Source organism: Idiotropiscis lumnitzeri, chromosome 3 (assembly GCF_059441095.1).
Source record: "Idiotropiscis lumnitzeri isolate Australia: NSW breed Sydney's pygmy pipehorse chromosome 3, RoL_Ilum_1.0, whole genome shotgun sequence".
In the NCBI taxonomy this organism is placed as follows: Eukaryota; Metazoa; Chordata; class Actinopteri; order Syngnathiformes; family Syngnathidae; genus Idiotropiscis; species Idiotropiscis lumnitzeri.
The window spans coordinates 33892568-33914445 of record NC_142393.1 but is presented as its reverse complement, the minus strand read 5'-3'; the positions used below and the strand labels follow the sequence as shown (position 1 = coordinate 33914445).

Below are 21878 nucleotides of genomic sequence, written 5' to 3'. Positions count from 1 at the left end.
TAGAGAAACAAGAAACACTGTACAGAATCATACTGCAGGTCCCAGCAGAGCCAAACTGTAGAAAAATGTCCCCAGCCAAGTTTGCGGACCACGTGGTACCTCCCATTAAAGAGGTCCCCGATGGTGACTGGGTAGTAACCACCTGGAACACGAGGACAGGAACAGTCACAAATATACTGCATCAAGATCAGGGGTCTTCAATCTTGTTCCTCAAGGGCTGGTGTCCTGTCTGTTTTCCATCTCTCCTTGCTGAAACACTCCTGATTCAAATGATCAGAACCGTTATCTAGCTTCTCCAGACATTGCTGATTATCTGGTCATTTGAATCAGGTATGTTTCAGCATGGAGAGCTGGAAAACGGGCAGGACACCGGCCCTCGAGGAACATGATTGAGGACCCCTGTTCCAGATAATGATCATGTGCGGGTAAAAATTCCTGGATGACCAGATATGGTCTTATGTTGAAAACATCACCTTTGCAGTAATCTGACGGGTCTTCTTGCTCTTCATCATCAGACCCCAGAAGCTGAGAAGGGGACAGGGTTAACTCTGCAGGTGGTGGAATCAGAGGAGCTGATGACGGCATGGCTGTGCACGTTGTTACTGATGATATCAGAGAACTTGGAGGGTTACGGGTTGAGTTTGGAAGGGAGTTGGCGGAGGAGGAGCTCAGTGGGGAGTAAAGGTGAGATGAGGAGACACTAGTGGTGGAGCTCACTGAGGTGAGCAGTAAGTTCAGGTGGGAGGGGCTTAATGAAGGAGTAGTGTGGTCTTTAGCCGGGCACAAGGTGGTGGTTTTGGCTGTTGCTGGATGAGGTTCAGAATTTTCAGATGTTAAATGAGTCCATGTGCTGAACTCGTATGGCATCTCCTTTGGAACACTTGATGGTGATTGGCTAGTGCTGTAATTGGGACTCGGAGATGGGACAGGAAGTAACAGGTTGTGGGCAAAAACCTGAGATAAGACATGATGTTCATGGCTCTGGGCAGGGTTTCGAGATGGCATCAAAAATGACTGTCTGTGGGTGAGGCTCAGAGATGAGATATCAAATGACAGGCTGTTGTTGGGGTTCTGACATGGGATAGAAAGTGAAGGGCTGTGGGTGGAGCTTTGACATTGGACACAAAGTGATTGACTGCAGGGGGGACATTGAGAGAGGACAGAAAGTGATTGGCTATGGACATGACTCTGAGGTGGGACAGGAAGTGACTGGCAATGGAGAGGGTTCTGAGGTGGGACAGAAAGTAAATTTGTTCTCTGAGGAGAAACAGGAAGTGATTTGCTTTGGGAAGTACTGTGAGCCAAGACAGAAAGTGCATGGCTGTAGGCTGGATTGTGAGCTTGGGCAGGATGTGACTGGCTGTGGATGGGGCTCTCATCTGGGTCAGGAAGTGAATACCTGGGGGTGACGCTCTGAGATGGGACAGAAAATAAATGCCTGCTCTGAGGTGAAATAGGATGTGATTTGTTATGGATGGAACTCTGCGTTGGGATAATAAGTGGCTGGCTGAAGGCAGGGCTCTCGTGTGTAATAGAAAGTGGCTGGCTGAAGTGTTTCTCTGTCAGAGGGATAGGATGGGGGAGCATGGTGTTGTGAGGAACATCTTGAGGAAATGGGGGGCAATCTAAAGGGGTATGAGTAAGATCTTTGGTCGTGGGGTCCAAGTGAGGGAAGCATGTATCCACCGAATGGTGGCTTACTTCACGGGCTTCAATTGTGGTGAAATTACTTGTACTACCAACAGGTGGGGCTCTTTTAGGAATGAAGGACGGGACTGAGAGGTCTTCCTGCGTCAGGGGTTGTGGTCTGTCAGTAAGGTCATCAGAACTAGAAGAGAGAAAGACCCTCAGCAAGCACACCGACTACTGAAAGGAGTCAAGGTTTCAACAGATTTAGCTACTTTTGATTGACATCATAATAACTGCATTATCAATGGTTGCAGTAAGCAGTAACGCTGCACGATATTGAGAAAATATGCAATCTCTAATCTCGTTGCACACTTGAGTGCAATTACAATAAAGGGATTTCTGATTCTGATTCTGAAACTGGATAGAGCTGGGCCACTATGACAACATATATCGCAAAGACGACAGGTAAGATTTTATTGTTTTTTTAATAATCTATAGTGTCAATCGACATTTGTCATCCCTATCAAAATGCATGCAATTAATATGTCAAATACATCTTAATTTAATGGGTAAAAGCTTTCACTTTTTATGCCGCACCGCTGCCAGGGGGCAGACTGAACAACGTCACAGGGTAGTGAATAACAATACATAGTCACAGTACATATTGTCAGTGCTGCACAAGTTACTCCCAAATGTTACTTGCATGCAAAAGTAATGTATATATATATATATATATATATACAAACAAGAAAAACAACTGATTTGGAATTTTTTGACCGGCCATCGGTTGAGAGCGATTTACAGATAAAAGGCGGAGTAGGCAGCGTTGCTCCTCATCGTCATAACATTTTGCGTATTGTTCGATCCAGTGCACACCGAACCGTGACCACTGTATCGAACGATTCAATACAGATACACGTATCGTTGCACCCCTAATATATATATATATATATATATATATATATATATATATATATACACACCACTAATCGGGCGAAAATCCCTCTTAAAGTGAAGTATGAACGGTCACGCTGTAACTGCTCTATTAAATACTGGAGCCACTGTCAACATTGTCGACCGTGCTTGGAAGGAAAAATATTTACCGGGACAAGATATTTTCCCTCTTTGTGAGCTCATGGAAGAAGATCTCAGTGTAACAGCGGTCACAGGAGATGAAGTGCCAGATAATGGATGGATTGAAGTCATTTTAAATTTGCAAGGAAATGATGATCCAGATTTGTCCATTCGAGTACCCTTCTTAGTTCGTCGAGTAACGCTAGAGAGACCATTAGTCGGTTTTAATGTCATCCAAGAACTTGTCAAAAGTCCCGAATGTCGACCAAATGTCATATCCATTCTTGAGAAACTGCTCACTGGGGTATTAGAAATAGCGCTGAAGTAGAGGCCATAGTAAGCTTCTTACAGACAAAGCCAACACATGGAGAGCAAGAGGCCATCGTAAGGGTTGGTAAGTGATAGATGCCGTGATTCAAATTCGCTTTTATCGTTTGAACCTGGTCTAGAAATTATACCGTGAACACAACTGAGCGTAGGAGCAGGGTTGATGGAAATTCAACAGACAGCCAGACCCTTTGTGAAGGTGCCAGTATCCAACCATACTAACAGTGCTGTGACTCTACCCGGCTCTACAGTTCTGGGCACTAATGAAATTATTGACAAGGTGATAGAGACAGACAGCCTAAGCAGTAAAGAGAAGCAAGTTCATGCTGAAACTGTTAACACTTTGTCGCCCCCACCCTCCGACAGTAACCAACCATCTGCCACTCTGTGGCACCCTCCTGTGCATGTCAGTCACCTGAGTGATGAGCAACAGAAGGAAGTGAGACAGATGTTGTATGAGGAGTCGGGCGCCTTTGCTCAGAATGAAGATGACATAGGATGCATTCCGAATTTACAAATGACCAATTAACCTAAAAGATAACATCCCAGTTCAGCGTGCCTACGCTGCCATGCCTAAACCCCTTTACAAAGAGGTGAAATAATATATTCAAGACCTAATTGCAAAAAGGTGGATCGTCAAATCAAAGTCCCCATATGCAGCACCTGTCGTCTGTGTCCGTAAAAAGGATGGGTCACTGAGATTATGCATAGATTACAGACTTTTGAACCAAAAGACAGTGACAGATTGCCACCCATTACCTCACATCCAGGACCTCTTAGACACCCTGAAAGGCCATAGTTGGTTCAGCATTCTGGATCAAGGCAAGGCATATCACCAGGGTTACATTGCTGAAGGTTCCAAACAGCATTTATTACTCCTTGGGGCCTGTATGAGTGGGTGAGGATTCATTTTGGACTCTCCAATGCCCCGGCTGCTTTTCAGCGCAGCATGGAGGAGATGCTTGACTCCCTGCGGGACATCTGTTGCATACCTTACCTGGATGATATTCTCTGTTATTCTGAATCCTTCACTGCTCATGTGAATGGCGTACGTCGCGTTCTAAGAGCCTTACAGTCCCACAGTGTCAAGCTTCGACCAGCAAAATGGGAGCTGTTCCAGAAGGACGTAAGGTATGTAGGGAGGTTGGTCTCGGCAGATGGTGTAAGAATTGACCCAAGAGATATCGACGCAATTGTGTCACTAAAAAAAAAAACAAAGCCCAGCACAGCAGGGGGAGTACGTAGACTACTACGGTTCCTAGGTTACGACAGAGCCTATATTCAGAACTTCTCCAGCATTGCAAAACCCCTTTATGAACTGTTGAAAGTAAAGGGAAACACAATAGTTGCACGGGTGAAACCCAAAAGTCTAAAAAAAGCCCAGTTGCCATCAAATACTCCAGTCCAGTGGATGAGCATCAAAGGACACTTGAGCATCTTCTTGACGCACTTCCTACCCACCTGTATTGGCTTATCCAGACTTTGAACTACCCTTTGTGCACACTGATGCCTCTGAGAATGGAATTGGTGCTGTGTTATATCAACGACAGCATGGAAACCTCAGGGTAATCGCTTATGGATCAAGGACTCTGTCTCCCGCTGAGAAAAATTACAATTTACACTCTGGGAAACTAGAGTTCCTTGCTCTAAAGTGGGCAATATGTGAAAAGTTTTGGGATTATTTGTTTTATGCACCACATTTCACGGTATATACTGACACTCACATATATAATGGGAACAGCTAAATTGAATGCAGTGGGCCATAGGTGGGTGGGTGAGCTGGCAGACTTCCAAGTTGAAGTAAAGTACAGGCCGGGAAAAGTGAATGTCGATGCAGACACCCTCTCTCGCATTCCGCTTAACATCCATTACGATGTCAGGGAATGCACTGAGGAGCTCACGAGAGAAACCATCCAAGCTACATGGGAAGGCTGTGAGAGTGCAAGGAAGCAAGATGTTGATTATGTTGCCGCACTAAATCTGACTTCAGGCTCAGAAGTCTATGTGAAGGTGTCACCACTCACCATTAGTCACAGTGAATTAGTTGAATCGCAAAGAGCAGGTCCTGCCATAGGTGAGTTGGTTCGATTGAAGGAAACAAAGACAGAATTAACCGATCAGGACAGAAAGGGAGCTAGTAGCGCAGTGAGAAGGCTGATGCATGAGTGAGGAAAGCTCCACATGAAAGATCAATTGTTGTACCGGATCACTGGTCAGTGACAACATCTCCTCTTACCATCACAATATCACTCTATAGTACTAAAACATCTCCATGATGACATGGGCCACGTTGGAGCAGAGAGGGTCATCCACCTTGCACGAGACCACTTCTATTGGCCATTCATGAAGAAGGAAATAATGTGACCAGGAAGTGCCATTGCCTCAAACAAAAGAAACCTGTAACACACGTCAGAGCACCAATGGGGAGCATTACCACCTCAGCACCACTAGAACTTGTTTCAATAGACTACAAGCATTTGTAACCCAGCAATGGTGGCTATGAATATATATTAGTTGTGGTAGACCACTTTACCCGGTTTGCCCCAGTTTATGCAACAAAAAATAAGGCTGGCAGGACAGCGGCTGAGAAAACATTTTATGACTTTATACCGCGATTTGGTTACCCAGCCCGGTTGCATTACGACCAAGGCCGTGAATTTGAAAATGGCCTTTTCAGGACCCTGGGACGTCTGGTTGGAGTTACTCACTCAAGGACAACCCCATATCACCCTCAGGGCAACCCAGCTGAGAGGTTCAACAGAACTTTGCTGCAGATGTTGAGAACATCGGAGGAAAAAGACAAGAGTAACTGGAAGCAGCACTTAGCTCTGGTTGTTCATGCATACAACTGCACCAGACATGAGGCAACAGGCTTCTCTCCCCATTACCTCCTGTTTGGCCGGCACATGCGTCTTCCAGTAGATGTGATTTTTGGCTTGTCAACCAAAGACCAGACTGACACACCACAGACATATGCGAATAAGTGGGCTCTGAAAATGAAGGAGGCCTATCAAATTGCATCAGAGAACAGTCAAAAATCCAGCGCAAGAGGCAAACGGTATTATGACCGCCACGTCAAAGGAGTTGTGCTCCAACAGAGTCCTTGTTCGCAATATGAATGCGAGAGGTGGACCAGGGAAGTTGAGGTCCCATTGGGAACAACTTATCTATGTTGTGAAAGAACGAGTGGGGGACAGCCCGGTTTACAAAGTTTGTCCCGACGCAGGGGGTGATACGGATACTTCATCGAAACCTCCTTCACATCATTCATGACTTACCTGCAGATTTACCTGATCAGCTGAAGAGTCCATCACAACGGAGAAATAAACAGCAGAACAATAACAAGAAACAGATAGGTCACACATCACAGAGCAGTGACTCAGAGAACTCTGATGATGAGACGCCTAGGTTACAGGATATGAAATCTAACCGTGAGCATCAGCAAAACCAGGACAATTTCCAAATGTTGCCAGAACCCCGAAGAAGTGAATTGCTATTAGGACATCCCACATCTGAGGAGGATCACATCGTCACAACCGAGGGAGAGATTACGGGAGAACAATCAGACACCCAGGCCGAAGATTTTCAACAACATGGTGGATATGAGGCTGAACAACTCATCTCCGACTCTGTGGCATCGCAGGAGGAGCCAGTTAGGGAGATCCACTTGGGACAGGAGACCCCCCCACATTCTAACCTATGATTCACTTGGGCAGCCATCCTATCGACCACAGGAACTGATGGGTCCAATTGCGCTTTATTCAGTTCAAGCTATGCCAGTGTGGGGGACACAGCCCCTTCCCATGCCCTATTTCCCCCCTTACCAGACACTGCCTTTTAGTACACTAGCGTCTTATGGGAACTGATGCGAGAAAGTGTAGAATAAATATTTACAGCTAGGTTGAGGGTACGGTATTTGGGAACATGCTTTTGTGGGAATTAAATGTTTTCCTTGTTTCCTGGTCCTCGTCGCCAAACTGGACATTCTCGGCCTCCCTGCCATCACACGCATCTGGATTAAGGACTTTCTGACCAACAGACCCCAGACTGTGTTGCTCGGCCCCTACACGTCCTCCACCCGTACGCTGAGCACTGGTTCCCCTCAAGGATGCGTGCTGAGCCCTCTCCTATACGCCCTCTACACCTACGACTGCAGCCCGGCCCACGGTAACAACACCACTGTCAAGTTTGCTGACGACACGACAGTGGTCGGTCTGATCTCGGAAGGTGACGAGACAGCCTACAGAGAGGAGGTAAAGAGACTGATAGCTTGGTGCAAGGACAACAGACTGCACCTTAACACTGCAAAAACAAAGGAGATTGTCGTCGACTTCAGGAGGAACAAGACGGTGCCGCCCCCCCTCTGCATCGAAGGCGTGTGTGTGGAGAGGGTCCACACGTTCAAGTTCCTGGGAGTACAGATCTCCGATGACCTTTCTTGGACACACAACACCACAGCAGTGGTAAAGAAGGTCCACCAGCGTCTGCACTTCCTGAGAGTCCTCAGGAACTTCAACCTGGACAGGAAGCTGCTGCTGGCCTTCTACCACTCGTCCATTGAGAGCCTGCTGACGTACTGTGTCTCCACCTGGTACATCGGCTGCACTGAGGCGGACAGAGTGAGGCTCCAGAGGACGGTCAAAACAGCGCAAAGGATTATTGGCTGCCCTCTCCCCTCACTGTCGGACATCTACACCGCCCGGTGCCTCAGCAGGGCTCTCAATATCGTCAAAGACAATACCCACCCAAACTCACACCTGTTCGACCTGATGCCCTCTGGCAGGCGCTACAGGTGCATCAAGTCAAGGACTAATAGACTGAGAAACAGTTTCTTTCCAAGAGCCATCTCCATTCTAAACTCTCTCACACACACACAACCACCCTTACCTTGCAGAACAGCGACGTGATGTGTTTTTATATATCCTATTTTGTATTATTTTCCATCTCACTATTTATCCTCTCATTTATCTAATTTATATATTTAATTATATTATTGCTGTATTGCACTGGAGAGGGGAGTTCTCTAATCTCGTTGCACACTTGAGTACAATGACAATAAAGGGATTTCTGATTCTGATTCTGATTGGAAGTTCAATTCAAAGTTTTAAATGTCGGGAAGCATTTTCTCTTTGTCGGGGAGTGTGTGACCCACTAAATATGTGGTCACAGTTTGGTTCATTTGGGATGTTTGATGGGGTGAAGGGAAATTCATTTTCCAGGTTGATTTGAAAAGTGTGTGTGTTTCGACAGCAGAGGGCAGTATAGGAACAGCACAGTACCAACGATGCGATTGTATCTTCACAACAGGCTGCCGAAAAGTGGTGTTGTGTCGTAGTTTCCGTGAGTTCGACATTCTGACATTTGCAGGTTAGTAATGTGCTTCAATGACATCAATTACATGTATGTATTTTAGCAGTGTTGTTAATATATATATTTGATTATTTGTGAAACTTTGACAAAGGGCTACTTTGTCCATTTGGTGCCTTTGAATACCGTGAAGAAGATAGCCATGCGTGAGTGTGTATAATGGCCGCGACTGTTACCGTCTTAAGCTTTTGTGTATTAAGTTAAAAGAAAAACATGATGTTAAATGTTTTATATTGTAAAGATTTCTATCTTGTTTAATTAGTGTAATGACTATGTCCTGTGGTTGTAATCTAAAATCCTTCTTGTTGGAGCCTATGGACAACAGTGTTTCGCCTTTGAAAAATTGTAATAAAGATTCTGACAAGATCCGTTGAAAAAGCAACAACTGATCTCCATTCTCACCATTTTTCTTGCATTATTATCTGTCAAAACGCCTGCCAACCTGGGGCCTGTAACAGATTATATATATACATTATACATTATATATATAATATATATATATATATATATATATATATATATATATATATATATTAGTGCTGTCAAGCGATTAAAATATTTTAAAAATATTTAATCATCATCATTCATTATTAATCGAATTTTTTCACAGTTAACTCATAGTTAATCACACATTTTATTCATTGTAAAAAAAAAGCCCTTTTTTCATTGTAAAAAAAAATCCCTCCCATTTTTTTTTGTGTATTATGTATATAATTCAATATTTTATTGAATTGTGATACCTTTAATATATGAGAATTTACTTTTTTGTTTTTATGCAAATACTTTTTTATCTAATTGAAAAAATAAAGCATTGGATTCAAGTCATACAATACAGCATCTCAACAGCCTTTCTAAGGGATCAAATTGGCGTAATATAAGAAATATACAATGCCAACAAAGTGCAAATGAAATGGGTCAAAATAATGGGCTGTCACACCGAGGTATTTGTGGTGACTGAGAGAAGTCCAGTAATCACCGGTGAGTGCGACTGCTTCCGCCTTCTCCGCTTCCTGCATGTCTGAATGAGGGTTGCAAAGTTTTCACTCTAGAACAATTTGTAAGTGTAGTTGTTGGACGCAATGCGAATTATTTCAGCCAGACCTTCGTCCTCCACGATACTAACGCGCAGTGGCCACCCACTTAGCTATGGCTACGGCGAGTCTCCATCGGTTTCTGTCGCAAATTACCCATGGATGCCTAAGTTTGACAAGGGGCTGGAGAATTGGCATCAGCGGTGTGCTTGGTCATCAAATGGTGTTTTAAACTGGACGTGCTGCGATGGTAGTTAAGTACACGTTGGCAATACACACAAATGACTTTTTAAAATAATAACTTGCCGTTCAGAATTGAATTTGTACCACTCCAATGATGCTTTAAGTTCTATAAAGTAGCGAAAACTCCGCACAGTAAGCCCATACAGGCGTATATATATATATATATATATTTACAGTGAACCCTCGCTACTTCGCGGTTCACCTTTCGCGGGTTCAGTGCTTCGCGGGTCTAAAAAATATTCGGGGGCATTGTAGTTTCGCCGAGCGGCACGACGGGGCGCCGGAACGGTTAGACGGCCGGCGTGCGCCGAAGAAGAGCGTGGGCGAAGAGGAGAGTGGACGAAGAAGAGCACGTTCCCCGGGGCACGATTTGGGGCAACGTTTCGCGCGGTTCGGACCGTACCAGAGCTCCGGAGGAGGCTGGCCGGCGTGCGTGGCAGTTAAGCCGAAGAGGAGCACCTCCCGCCCGGGCACGGGCGGTGTCAAGCGGCCCCTAAGTTTAACCGAATGGAAGCTCCGGAGGAGGAGGGCATGCTCGCGTCACAGTTAAGCCGAAGAGGAGCACCTTTCCCGGGCACGGGCGGTGTCAAGCGGCCCCTAAGTTTAACCGAATGGAAGCTCCGGGGGAGGAGGGCGGGCGTGTGTCACAGTTAAGCCGAATAGGAGCACCTTCCGCCCGGGCACTAGCGGGGCAACATTTCGCTCCGTTCGGGACCGTGCGAGAGCTCCGGAGGAGACCGGCCGGCGTGCGTGGTAGTTAAGCCGAAGAGGAACACCTTCCGCCCGGGCATGAGCGGAGCGTGAGGCTGTCAGTTATGAATGAATAAATGAATAAATAAATAAATGAAGAATGCCACCTTTCATTTTACAGGGCACACCGGACGGCGTACCAGCAGGTAAAAGTCGAAGTAATTAAATAAATACAAAAAGAAGTAATTGAATAAATACAAAAATAATGGTTGGGGAATAAAAAAATAAGTTTTAATAATAATTTTTTTTTTGTTATAACATGAATTTCACTCTCTCTCTCTCTACCCATATATATATATATATATATATATATATATATATATTTTTTTTTTTTTAAGCATTTTTGAAGGTGCGCCGCTACTTCGCACTTTTTCTTTTTTAAGCATTTTTGAAGGTGCGCCGCTACTTCGCGGATTTTCAGTTTTCGCGGGTGGTCTCGGTCCCCATTAACCGCGATAACCGAGGGTTCACTGTATATATATATATCCATCCCATTTCAATACCGCTTCTCCTCACTAGGGTCGCGGGGGGTGCTGGAGCCTATCCCAGCTATCTTCGGGCAGTAGGCGGGGGACACCCTGAATTGGTTGCCAACCAATTGCAGGGCACACAGAGACGAACAACCATCCGCAGGCACACTCATACCTAGGGGCAATTTAGAGTGTTCAATCGACCTACCATGCCTGTTTTTGGAATGTGGGAGGAAACCGGAGCACCCGGAGGAAACCCACGCAGAACATGCAAACTCCATATATTTATTACCACACCCCTTTATGAAGCACAACATTTTTGGACCACGTTTTCCCTTGCCCAGACGCGGGTCACCGGGGCCCCCCTCTGGAGCCAGGCCTGGAGGTGGGGCTCGGCCGGGCACAGCCCGAAAAGGCAACGTGGGTCCCCCTTCCCATGGGCTCACCACTTGTGGGAGGGGCCAAAGGGGTTGTCTGCCATATGAGTCCTTGGCGCTCTGATCCCCGGCTACAGAAACTAGCTCTTGGGACATGGAAAGTCACCTCTCTGGCGGGGAAGGGGTCTGAGCTGGTGTGCGAGCCAGAGAAATTCCGACTAGACATAGTCGGGCTCACCTCCACACACAGCTTGGGCTCTGGTACCAGTCCTCTTGAGAGGGGTTGGACACTCTTCCACTCTGGAGTTGCCCAAGGTGAGAGGGGCGGAGCTGTCAACTGATCACCACCTGGTGCTGAGTTGGCTTTGATGGTGGGGGAAGATGCCGGTCCGACCCGGCAGACCCAAACATATCGTGAGGGTCTGCTGGGAATGCTTGGCAGAATACCCTGTCAGAAAGAATTTCAACTCCCACCTCCGGCAGAACTTTGCCCACGTACCGGGGGACGCAGGGGACATTGAGTCTGAGTGGACCATGTTTCGTGCCTCCATTGTTGAGGCAGCCGATCGAAGCTGTGGACGTAAGGTGGTCGGTGCCTGTCGTGGCGGCAACCCCCAAACCCGTTGGTGGATACCGGCGGTAAGGGATGCTGTCAGGCTCAAGAAAGAGTCCTATCGGGCCTTTTTGGCCTGTGGGACTCTGGCGGCAGCTGATAGATACCGACTGGCCAAGCTTCGGTGGTTGCCGAAGCAAAAACTCGGGCGTGGGAGGAGTTCGGTGAGGCCATGGAAAACGACTTCCAGACGGCTTCGAAGAAATTCTGGTCCACCATCCGACGTCTCAGGAGAGGGAAGCAGTGCACCATTAACACTATCTATAGTGGAGATGGGGTGCTGCTGACCTTGACTCGGGACGTCATGAGTCGGTGGGGAGAATACTTCGAAGACCTCCTCAATTCTCCCGACACGCCTTCCATTGAGGAAGCAGAGCCTGAAGTAACCGAGGTGGTTAACAAGCTCCTCGGTGGCAAGGCCCCGTGGGTGGATGAGATCCGCCCGGAGTTCCTAAAGGCTCTGGATGTTGTGGGGCTGTCATGGTTAACACGCCTGTACAACAACAAGCTTGTAACCGATATTTACTTGAATAATATTTTGAAATTGATGCAAAATCACAAAATATGAAGTATATTTAATTCAAAGACTGTTCAAATAGATTTCTTTGATTCTTGAATACGATATAATATATATATGTATATCTATATATATATATATATATATATATATATATAGAGAGAGAGAGAGAGAGAGAGAGAGAGAGAGAGATATGTATATATATAAATATATATATATATTTAGAGAGAGAGAGAGAGAGAGATATATATATATATATAGTGTGGCGGACATTAGGACCATGCCTCTCACCCAGCAGGCATCCCGTTTGGGGGCGTATTCATGTGAATGTTTGTTGGCGCGAATATGTGCATTATTCTGTTGTTGGCAGTCTTGGACGTGTTCACAGTCAGTCGTGTGTGCTCATTTCAACTGCCACATTGGTGACCCCGACGCTGAGTATGTTTCAAGTAGTAGATGAAGAGATGTCTTCCTCGGCCATGCCGCCCCAACTCCCTCATCTTGCAGCCGTCACCGCTACCATGAGGCTACCGGAGTTCTGGCAGAGCGATCCGGCTTTGTGGTTCCAGCATGTGGAAGCGCTTTTCCACCTTCGTGGAGTCACCTCCGATGACCCGAAGTACTACATGGTCGTGGCGTCCCTCGACCAACTGACTACACGTCGTGTTATGCAGCTATTGCGAGCACCTCCACATGGCGGGAAATACGACGCGCTCAAACAGCTTCTGCTGAGAAGGTTCTGTTTGTCGGACTCAGAGAGGGCAGACAGGCTCCTTTCCCTGCCTGGTTTGGGCGATGGCACGGCGGTGGATCTCATGGACAATATGCTGTCGCTATTGGGTTCGGATGAGGGCGGTTTTATTTTCCCGCACATTTTCCTGCGACAGCTACCATCTCCGGTGCGCGCGGTGTTGGCTAACTCCGCTTGTCTGGCGACCGGTGATTATCGAGGTTTGGCTGAGGAAGCGGATCGAGTTCTGCTGGCTACGAGACGGTTCGCTGTGCAAAGTGTGGCGGCCGATTCCCCCCTTGGGATGACATCAGACGTGGATCCGTCAACGGTGGCCGGAGTGGTCGTTCGAAAGCGTCGCGAGAAGGTTCTCTGCTTCTTCCATCAGCGGTTTGGCGCCAAGGCTTGGCGTTGTGTACTCCCCTGCACCTACGAGGCTCCGGGAAACTCCAACGCCGGCGTTCAGTAGTGGCTGTGGGCGCCGGCAAAGAGAGCGAGCTGCTTTTCATCACAGACTCGTCCTCTGGAAGACGTTTCCTGGTGGACTGCGGGTCGCAAGTCAGCCTGCTTACACCCTCCGCCGTTGACAAGGCGGGCGGCGTTTGTGGACCACCCCTGCGTGCGGCTAACGGCTCGCCCATCATCAGCTTTGGTTCCAGATTGGTGACTCTGTGCTTCCATGGGCGTGATTTCCAGTGGAACTTTCTTGTTGCCGCAATCACGGTTCCCATTATCGGCGCGGATTTTCTGGATGTACATGGACTGCTCGTTGATGTCGCAAACCGCCGTTTGATTGACGCTGTTTCTTTCGCTACTTTTCCGTGTGAGGCTGGGGGTCTCAGGCCATTAATGCATGCGAATTATTTGGCTTTGGGTGACATTTATCAGCGCTTGCTGACAGACTTTCCCTCGCTAACGATTCCAGCTTTTTCCACCGCATGCACTAAACACGGGTGGAGCATTTCATACCCACGGTCGACCCGCCAGTTTTTGCTCGCGTGCGTCGCCTTGACGCGGCCAAATTGGCGATAGCAAAAGGGGAGTTTGCTACAATGGAGCGTTTGGGGATTGTGAGGCGTTCTAACAGTCCGTGGGCCTCGCCCTTCCACATGGTGCCTAAAAGTGATGGTTCCTGGTGGCCTTGTGGTGATTTTCGTCGCCTTAACAATGTAACCACGCATGACCGTTACCCCATTCCACACATTCAAGACTTTTCCGCCCGTTTGGCGGGCACCACCATTTTTTCCACAGTGGACTTGGTCCGTGGTTACCACCAGGTGCCTGTGTAGGCGGAAGATGTACCCAAAACCGCGGTGATAACCCCGTTCGGGCTTTTTGAATTCCTGCGCATGCCTTTTGGACTGAAGGGGGCAGCACAGACTTTTCAAAGATTGATGGACTCTGTGTTGCGCAACCTCGACTTTGTGTTTGTATATCTCGACGATATTCTGGTGGCCAGTCCTTCACCAGAGGAACATCTGTCGCACTTAACAGAGGTTTTCAAGCGTCTTGATTCACATGGTCTGATCGTTAACCCAGCGAAATGTCAATTTGGTCTGGCTGAGATCGATTTCTTAGGCCACCGGATTTCAGCACAGGGCGCGGTCCCCTTGCCCGCCAAGGTGAAGGCGGTGGTGGATTTACCCCGCCCGGCCTCAGTTAAGGCGCTGCAGGAGTTTTTGGGCATGGTTAATTTTTATAACCGGTTCCTCCCGCGTGCGGCCCACCTCCTGCAGCCTCTTTACAATGCCTTGAAAAATAAGAAAGCTAATGATACTGTTGAGTGGTCTGCGCGGCGGGAACAGGCTTTTCGACAAACTAAGGACGACTGGCGAGTGTGACTCTCCTGGTCCACCCGATTGCGACAGCGCAAGTTGCCTTAACTACAGATGCTTCTGATATAGCTGTTGGGGCAGTGGTTGAGCAGCTCGTGGCAAATGTGTGGCAGCCTCTTGCGCTTTTCAGTCGTAAGCTGCGGGATAACGAACGCAAGTACAGTGTTTTTGACCGGGAGTTGTTGGCTTTGTACCTTGCAACGCGCCACTTTCGCTTCCTTCTTGAAGGATGCCGTTTCACGGCTTACGTGGATCATAAGCCACTTACGTTTGCGATGTCAAAGGTTACTGAACCATGGTCGGCCCGTCAGCAGCGGCACTTGGCGGCCATTTCCGAGTTTACGACAGACGTTCGGCACGTGGCCGGTAAGTGTAACCCTGTAGCTGATTGTTTATCGTGCGTGATCGTGTGTCCAGTCCAGCTCGGGGTTGATTTTTCGGAAATGGCCGCCGACCAGTCCGTTGATCCTGACATCCGCAACCTCAAGGCAGTGAGGAGGTGGTGTTGCGGGGCGGTGGCACTGCTCTCCTCTGTAATGTGTCCACAGGCCGCGCTCGTCCTGCTGTTCCGTTGGAATGGCGTCGCCGGATTTTTGATTCGATCCACTCCCTGTCACACCCTGGCGTCTGTGCATCGGTCAAGCTGGTTGGGGCCAAGTTTGTCTGGCCCGGGCTTCGTAAGGACGTCAGGATGTGGGCAGTGGCCTGTGTAGCATGTCAGCGTGCCAAAGTCCACCAACACAGCAGGTCGAGCCTTGAACCTTTTCCGATTCCGGCCAGGAGGTTCGACCATGTGCATGTGGACTTGGTAGGTCCCCTTCCCCCTTCGCAAGGTTTTACTCACCTACTCACTATGGTGGACCGGACGACTAGGTGGCCAGAGGCGGTTCCTCTGTCCTCCACAACCTCGGTGGATATAGCCCGTGCGTTTCTGTCGTCCTGGGTCGCGTGTTTTGGCACGCCGTCCGATATCACCTCGGATAGGGGCCCCCAGTTTGTATCCGAGCTCTGGTCAGCTTTGGCAGTATCCTTGGGTGTGCGTGTGCACCGCACTACTGCCTACCATCCGCAGGCTAACGGTTTGTGCGAACGTTTTCACCAGTCACTTAAAGCTGCGCTGCGAGCTGCGTTATCGGACGGTAACAGGGTCGACCGTCTGCCATGGATTTTGCTCGGCTTACGTTCAGCGCCGAAGGAAGATCTTAACGCCGCTCCTGCTGAGTTGGTGCTCGGTCAGCCGCTTCGCGTACCTGGTGAATTTCTGCCAGACGGTTCAGACGCTCCGCCCTTTTCCTTTTTGTCGGGGGGGGCCCCTGAGCCCTGCACCGGTTCACCACTGTGTTCCCAAGGTATTCGTGCAGTCCGCGCTTATGTCAGCCCGTTTTGTTTTTGTGCTCCTCGATGCCCACTGCTCGCCCTTGCAGCCACCGTATGACGGCCTGTTTAGGGTGCTGGAGCGCGGCGATAAGAGTTTTGTGTTTGATATGGGTGGGCGAAGGGAGTGCGTCTCGTTAGGTATGCTAAAACCAGCTCATTTGGTTGCAGGCAATGTGCTGTTGCCGGCCCACGTCCCTCGCCGCGGTCGCCCTCCAAAGTCCACGCCCTCACTTCCGCGCGACGGCATTGTGTGTCGTGCTCCCGCTCCTGTCTCGCCTGACCCCCCTGCCCACCGGGTTTCAACTGCACCGCTAAAGGATGGCCTGCGTAGTCGTTGTGGCAGGCCGATGAAGCCCCCTGTGAGGTTTTCGTTCTGAGCGACCTTCTGGGTGTTCGTGGGGTGGGGGGGGGGGGCGGGGCGTTGGTTGGGGGGTGGATGTGTGGCCGACATTAGGAGCATGCCTCTCACCCAGCAGGCATCCCGTTTGGGGGCGTATTCATGTGAATGTTTGTTGGCGCAAATTTGTGATTGTGCATTAGTCTGTTGTTGGCAGTCTTGGAATAAAGACGTGTTCACAGCCAGTCGTGTGTGCTCATTTCAACTGCCACAATATATATATATATATATATATATATATATATATATATATATATATATGTGTGTGTATATGTATTTATGTCATGATAAACTTTTCGGTCATTTTGCCCTAAATTGATTTTACTGGGATTTTTGTAATGTCTGCTTTCTGTAATGATTTAATATGTAAAGCACTTTGAATTCTTGACATGAAATGTGCCACACAAATAATGCCATGCCTTCTGCACACCTCTAATGTAGCATAATTAGACCATACGCAACTGCCAGTGGTTCATTGAAGTTTAGATTATTCGTGGGCAATGTTGGGGTAAATGCTTTGACAGCGAGGATTTTCCGTTTGAACCAGTCTGTGTGATCGGATTTGCTTTTCCAATAAATGGTGCACTTTCGTTTGTAAATCCATAAACTTGGTCAGAGTATTATCCAAGTTTGTGAAACGTGTACACACTTCATCCTCAGTTATCATCGTCACAATCCTGTTCTTTTATCCCATTAGATAGCCAAGCTTTGCTTTCCTCTTCACTATTAATGCAATGACATCCACTCTTTCATCTGCTATGTCATCAGCAATGTTGTTGGTAACGTCCTACAAAAGTTCCGCGTTACAGTAATATATTTACATTTTAGCAGTAACCAATGAATATAACAAGTTACTCCCTATTTTTTTTAATATTATTACAGGTACTGCGTCAGTCAACAGTGTAGATTTGACAGGAATTTAATCAACTCCTATATAAGAAACTGCAGCAGTCCTCCTCCCTTACTGGGTAAGCTACAAAAAGATGTCACCCTTACCGTCAGAGTTCTTTTATCTCCCTGCATACGTAATGCAGCACGAATTAGTGGACTGGACGTTAGAACTCTCTTTGTAGAGTTTCTTTTGTACTTAAACAATAATCAGCCTTCTTTTCTTAATGACTGAAAATTATTGTTTGTGATACCAATCACAGTCATGGTTTCATAAAATAAAATTTTACGAGATTTTAATGAATTTTGTGCCATCAATTTCAGAATGTAAAACAGTGGTCATTCTGATTGACAGTTCGCAATCAAAATGTAAATCGCGGTGCCGATGACATCACACTTTGGCACCTTCAATAGGAGAAACGACGTGAAAATAAAATAAATAAGTCTAATGCGTTCGTATTTCCACACATTTTTTTAAAATTACCTTGATCCTCTTGATTAATTAGAAATTATTAATTAATAAAAACGAAAAAATAAGGTCAGTTTTGACTATCAATATAGTATTTTTGCTTTTATTTCACATGCCCTTATGATCTATCCATCTTTCTTTTTTTGTCAGAATTATCAAGTACATGTCATCCATCACTATTTTTGTGCTTAAATTAATTTGCGTATGTTGATCATTTCATTTATGGTTTACAGTCTGGTATTATTGACTTACTGGACAAAATATCAGTTACAATAGTTGGATTAAAAATAAATCTTGTTGATACAAATATAGTAAAAAATGTAGTAATTTCCCAACATGGAGTCAAGCCATTTAATATTATAGTGAACCCACACTACATAGTTCATTATCTTAATCACGATTTAACTTTACTAGCTACAGTATGGTAGACAATTTGGGATTTTTCTGTCTAAGTGTCAAAATCATTATTATTTTTTTTAAAAGTATCTTAAAAGTAACTTAAACTTGCTTAACTGAGTTAGACAGTAATATTGTTAAGGAGCTAATTACCTTTACATGCAAGTAGCATGTAATATGTAATATTACATGTAATAATACATTTTGGAAGTAACTTACCCAACACTGTTCATGGATGTTTTTACCATGTGTGTTCATTGAGCAGACGCGGGTGTGTATAAGTCATTGATCAGTGCACATGTATTAGGACGACATCATGCTGGCATTTAAGGGGTGTACCACATTTATGTGTTTTTACTGCACTTGCATTGGCAGATATCTGATATGCTTGAGCTTTTTATCTGATGACCCTTGATTTCTTCACTTTACACCAGTGCTTCTCAATTATTTCCTGTCACACCCTCCCTACCAAGAAGAAAACAATTTGCGCCCCCCACCACCATTTTTTTTCACATTTCGTACTAATGTACATGTTCTTTGTATATTGATGTTAGATTGGCAATAAAATAGCCCTTAAAAAAATATCATTTTGAGAACGATTATTGCGAGGATCTCGAAACTCACCACTCTGTTGTGCAAATATTGATGAGATGATAAATATTTACTATACGTTTGTTTTAATTTATTTTTATTAACATGAGCAAACCAAACAGTTATTAATACGTACATAATATAGAAAAGACAAAAAGAGCCAGGGGGATTTTAAACAAAAATTCTGTATAAATAACATAAAGCAACAGTTTTAATATGTTTACTATACGTTTTTTTATGTTTACAATACGTTTGACGTTCGAACCTCTTCGTTGTGATGACGTCTGCCATTTCCGTGTTCCAGCCTGAGAGCGTCTGCTAAATTGCTAGCCGTCGTCTTATTTTATGTTTCGATACGTAATGGTTGCAATACAACATTTCTGTTCATAGTTGCTGGCACTCCGCCCAAACGCGGTTCGAGTCAGACTTCTGTCAAAAGTCGAGCATACATCGAAGCAATTCATTTTAGTGATTAGCGCGCTTAGCGACTCCTTTTTCACCTCCTCGTTTAGAACGCTACTTGTTTGCGAAGTCGTTTGTTTGCCATCACGTAGCTTGTTACTGGTGATGTGCGCGGATTTACATATAGTTCAAATAAAGACGTTCTGCTGCGGCGCAAGATAGCTTGGCGCAGAGCATTTGAGTTGCGGCGAAAGAAATCACTTCCGGGACAACGAGCGATGGGCGACGCTCTCAACATCGTCAAAGACAATACCCACCCAAACTCACACCTGTTCGACCTGATGCCCTCTGGCAGGCGCTACAGATGCATCAAATCGAGGACCAATAGACTGAGAAACAGTTTCTTTCCGAGAGCCATCTCCATTCTGAACTCTCACACACACACGAGAACACCCTTACCTTGCAGAACAGCATTGTGATGTGTTTTTATATACACTATTCAGTACTAAATTCAATTGCACTCTCTTATTTATTTATCTAATTTATATATTTGTCTGTATTATTGTTGTATTGCACTGGAGAGGGGAGCCCTCTAATCTCGTTGCACACTTGAGTACAATGACAATAAAGGGATTTCTAATTCTAATTCTAATTCTAAATCAGTACTGCGTGACAGGGCGACGCTTTTTTTTTTTTTAATCAGTACTGCGTGAACTAGGGGCACAATCAGCTTTGACGAGCTCAAACTCGCGTTGTCTGAGATTGCCTTTTTCGGTTCCAAAACGATGCTTCGTTCAGCCGTACAACGGCAGAAAAAAAAAAAGAATGATCCCTCGGGTCCCACGAGCATCAGCATCGCACGGGGGCGCGCCCCACTATTTGAGAATCACTGCTTTACACCAACATGATGCGTATCATAACCGCAACACAGTAAAATAAATGGGAAGTATGTAGTGTAAATGCAACAAATGGCAAAAAAAACAGCACTTCCATCATCATAATCAGGGAAAAAAAACTTGCTGGATATTCATTCTCAGTGTGACACTGAGACACAGATACACAAACGAATTGCGTGTGGTTCTATTAATGGCTGTGACTGGCTGTGTACCGACAACTAAACCTCTGTGAGTCAGGTGGACACCAGCTATGTCAGCACAAGGCTGGAGAGGAAAGTTGACTGAAGTCTGGACAGCCTAGCTAAGCCTAGCCCAGTTCATGTGTGCAGTACACTGGCAAATCTGTGCATTACATGTGCATTGAGTACAGAGAACACCAAACCATTCATAAATTTAGAGTCCACGTGCGTTCATCTCACCGGGTCTCGTCAGTGCGGACCCTGCGGTGCTTTTTGCCTCGCCGCCTTTGCTTCTTGGTTCCAGAGGAGGGGGTTGCACGTGCGATCCCAGCGGAGGCTGCTGGAGGCATACATTCATGGTCAGCAAAAAGCCACGGAAGCAAAATGGCTGCAACGTACATGACTTGTTTTAGTCAGGTGTCTTTGTCATGTTCAGAAAAATGTAAAGGACCTGCCCCTAATTTCAACTCAGCAAATATTATCCTAAGAGACACGCTCACGTATAAGCAGATATCTGCACGTCTCCACTGGACTCTAATAAAAGCTCACGTCAGTCAAATGACCATTTGAATTTGATGATGCACTGGAGTTGACTGCGAATATAATCATTTTATTTCAACGGAACATTTATTTTTGTGATGGTGAAGCCGGTTAGATTTAGCACTCAGCATGCTGACCAATACAGCGTATGACCATATTCCACGCTCGAGTGAAAGCACAACACTGACTTCGCAATACCGACACACCAAATGGAATTCATCATACTTTACCGATGAGCATTGTGGCTCCCGAACCCAAGTGGGTCAATGTGGACTGTCCCAGCTGACTGTAAGCATTTAACCTCGTTAGCCCAACAGACTCGTGAGACAGTCCAGCTTTTCAGATGGGTCCAAGCGGCACTAGGTCAAAACCGGGTCAGGATCTCAGCCGACCCGTGAGGTTCGTCGTTACACCAGCTGACGAACTCTGTCAGTAAGTCTGTCAGACGTTAGCCTTGGTAAATCGCGGCACGCCGGGGTGAAAACAGTGGCTTTCCCCACTGCCCGGTGAGCACCGGCTCAATGGCATATCTGTGGCAGAACCTATTGGGTTATTCTTGGTGTGTTACAGTCGACGCGAGCATTCACTGCCCAGAACAGCTGCTGGCGGTCAGACACCTGACACCCAGCGCAGGCGCATGCGCACTTTCCACGAAGCTGAGCGTACACATGCAAATAAAATGTTAAATAAATAGATAAAAATAATTAAAGTAAAAAAAGTAAAGAAAAATATATAATTTATATCTATCTATGTATCTTTAAATATATATATATATATATA

At 46.3% G+C, this 21878-nt stretch overlaps 1 protein-coding gene across 1 annotated transcript in view; it reads right to left on the bottom strand.

Annotated features, from left to right (window-relative positions):
* Window positions 1-21671, bottom strand: part of LOC148340969 (SRSF protein kinase 3-like) — a 35981-nt gene extending 14310 nt beyond the window's left edge. Inside the window, exons 1-4 of the mRNA XM_088290613.1 lie at window positions 21329-21671; window positions 20799-20898; window positions 474-1828; window positions 34-142 (exon numbers count right to left, since the gene is read on the bottom strand). Coding sequence (XP_088146739.1) covers window positions 34-142; window positions 474-1828; window positions 20799-20898; window positions 21329-21338 — 1574 coding nt within the window. The 5' untranslated portion in view covers window positions 21339-21671. The remainder of the gene's footprint in view (window positions 1-33; window positions 143-473; window positions 1829-20798; window positions 20899-21328) is intronic.
* Between the last annotated feature and the right edge of the window lie 207 nt (window positions 21672-21878).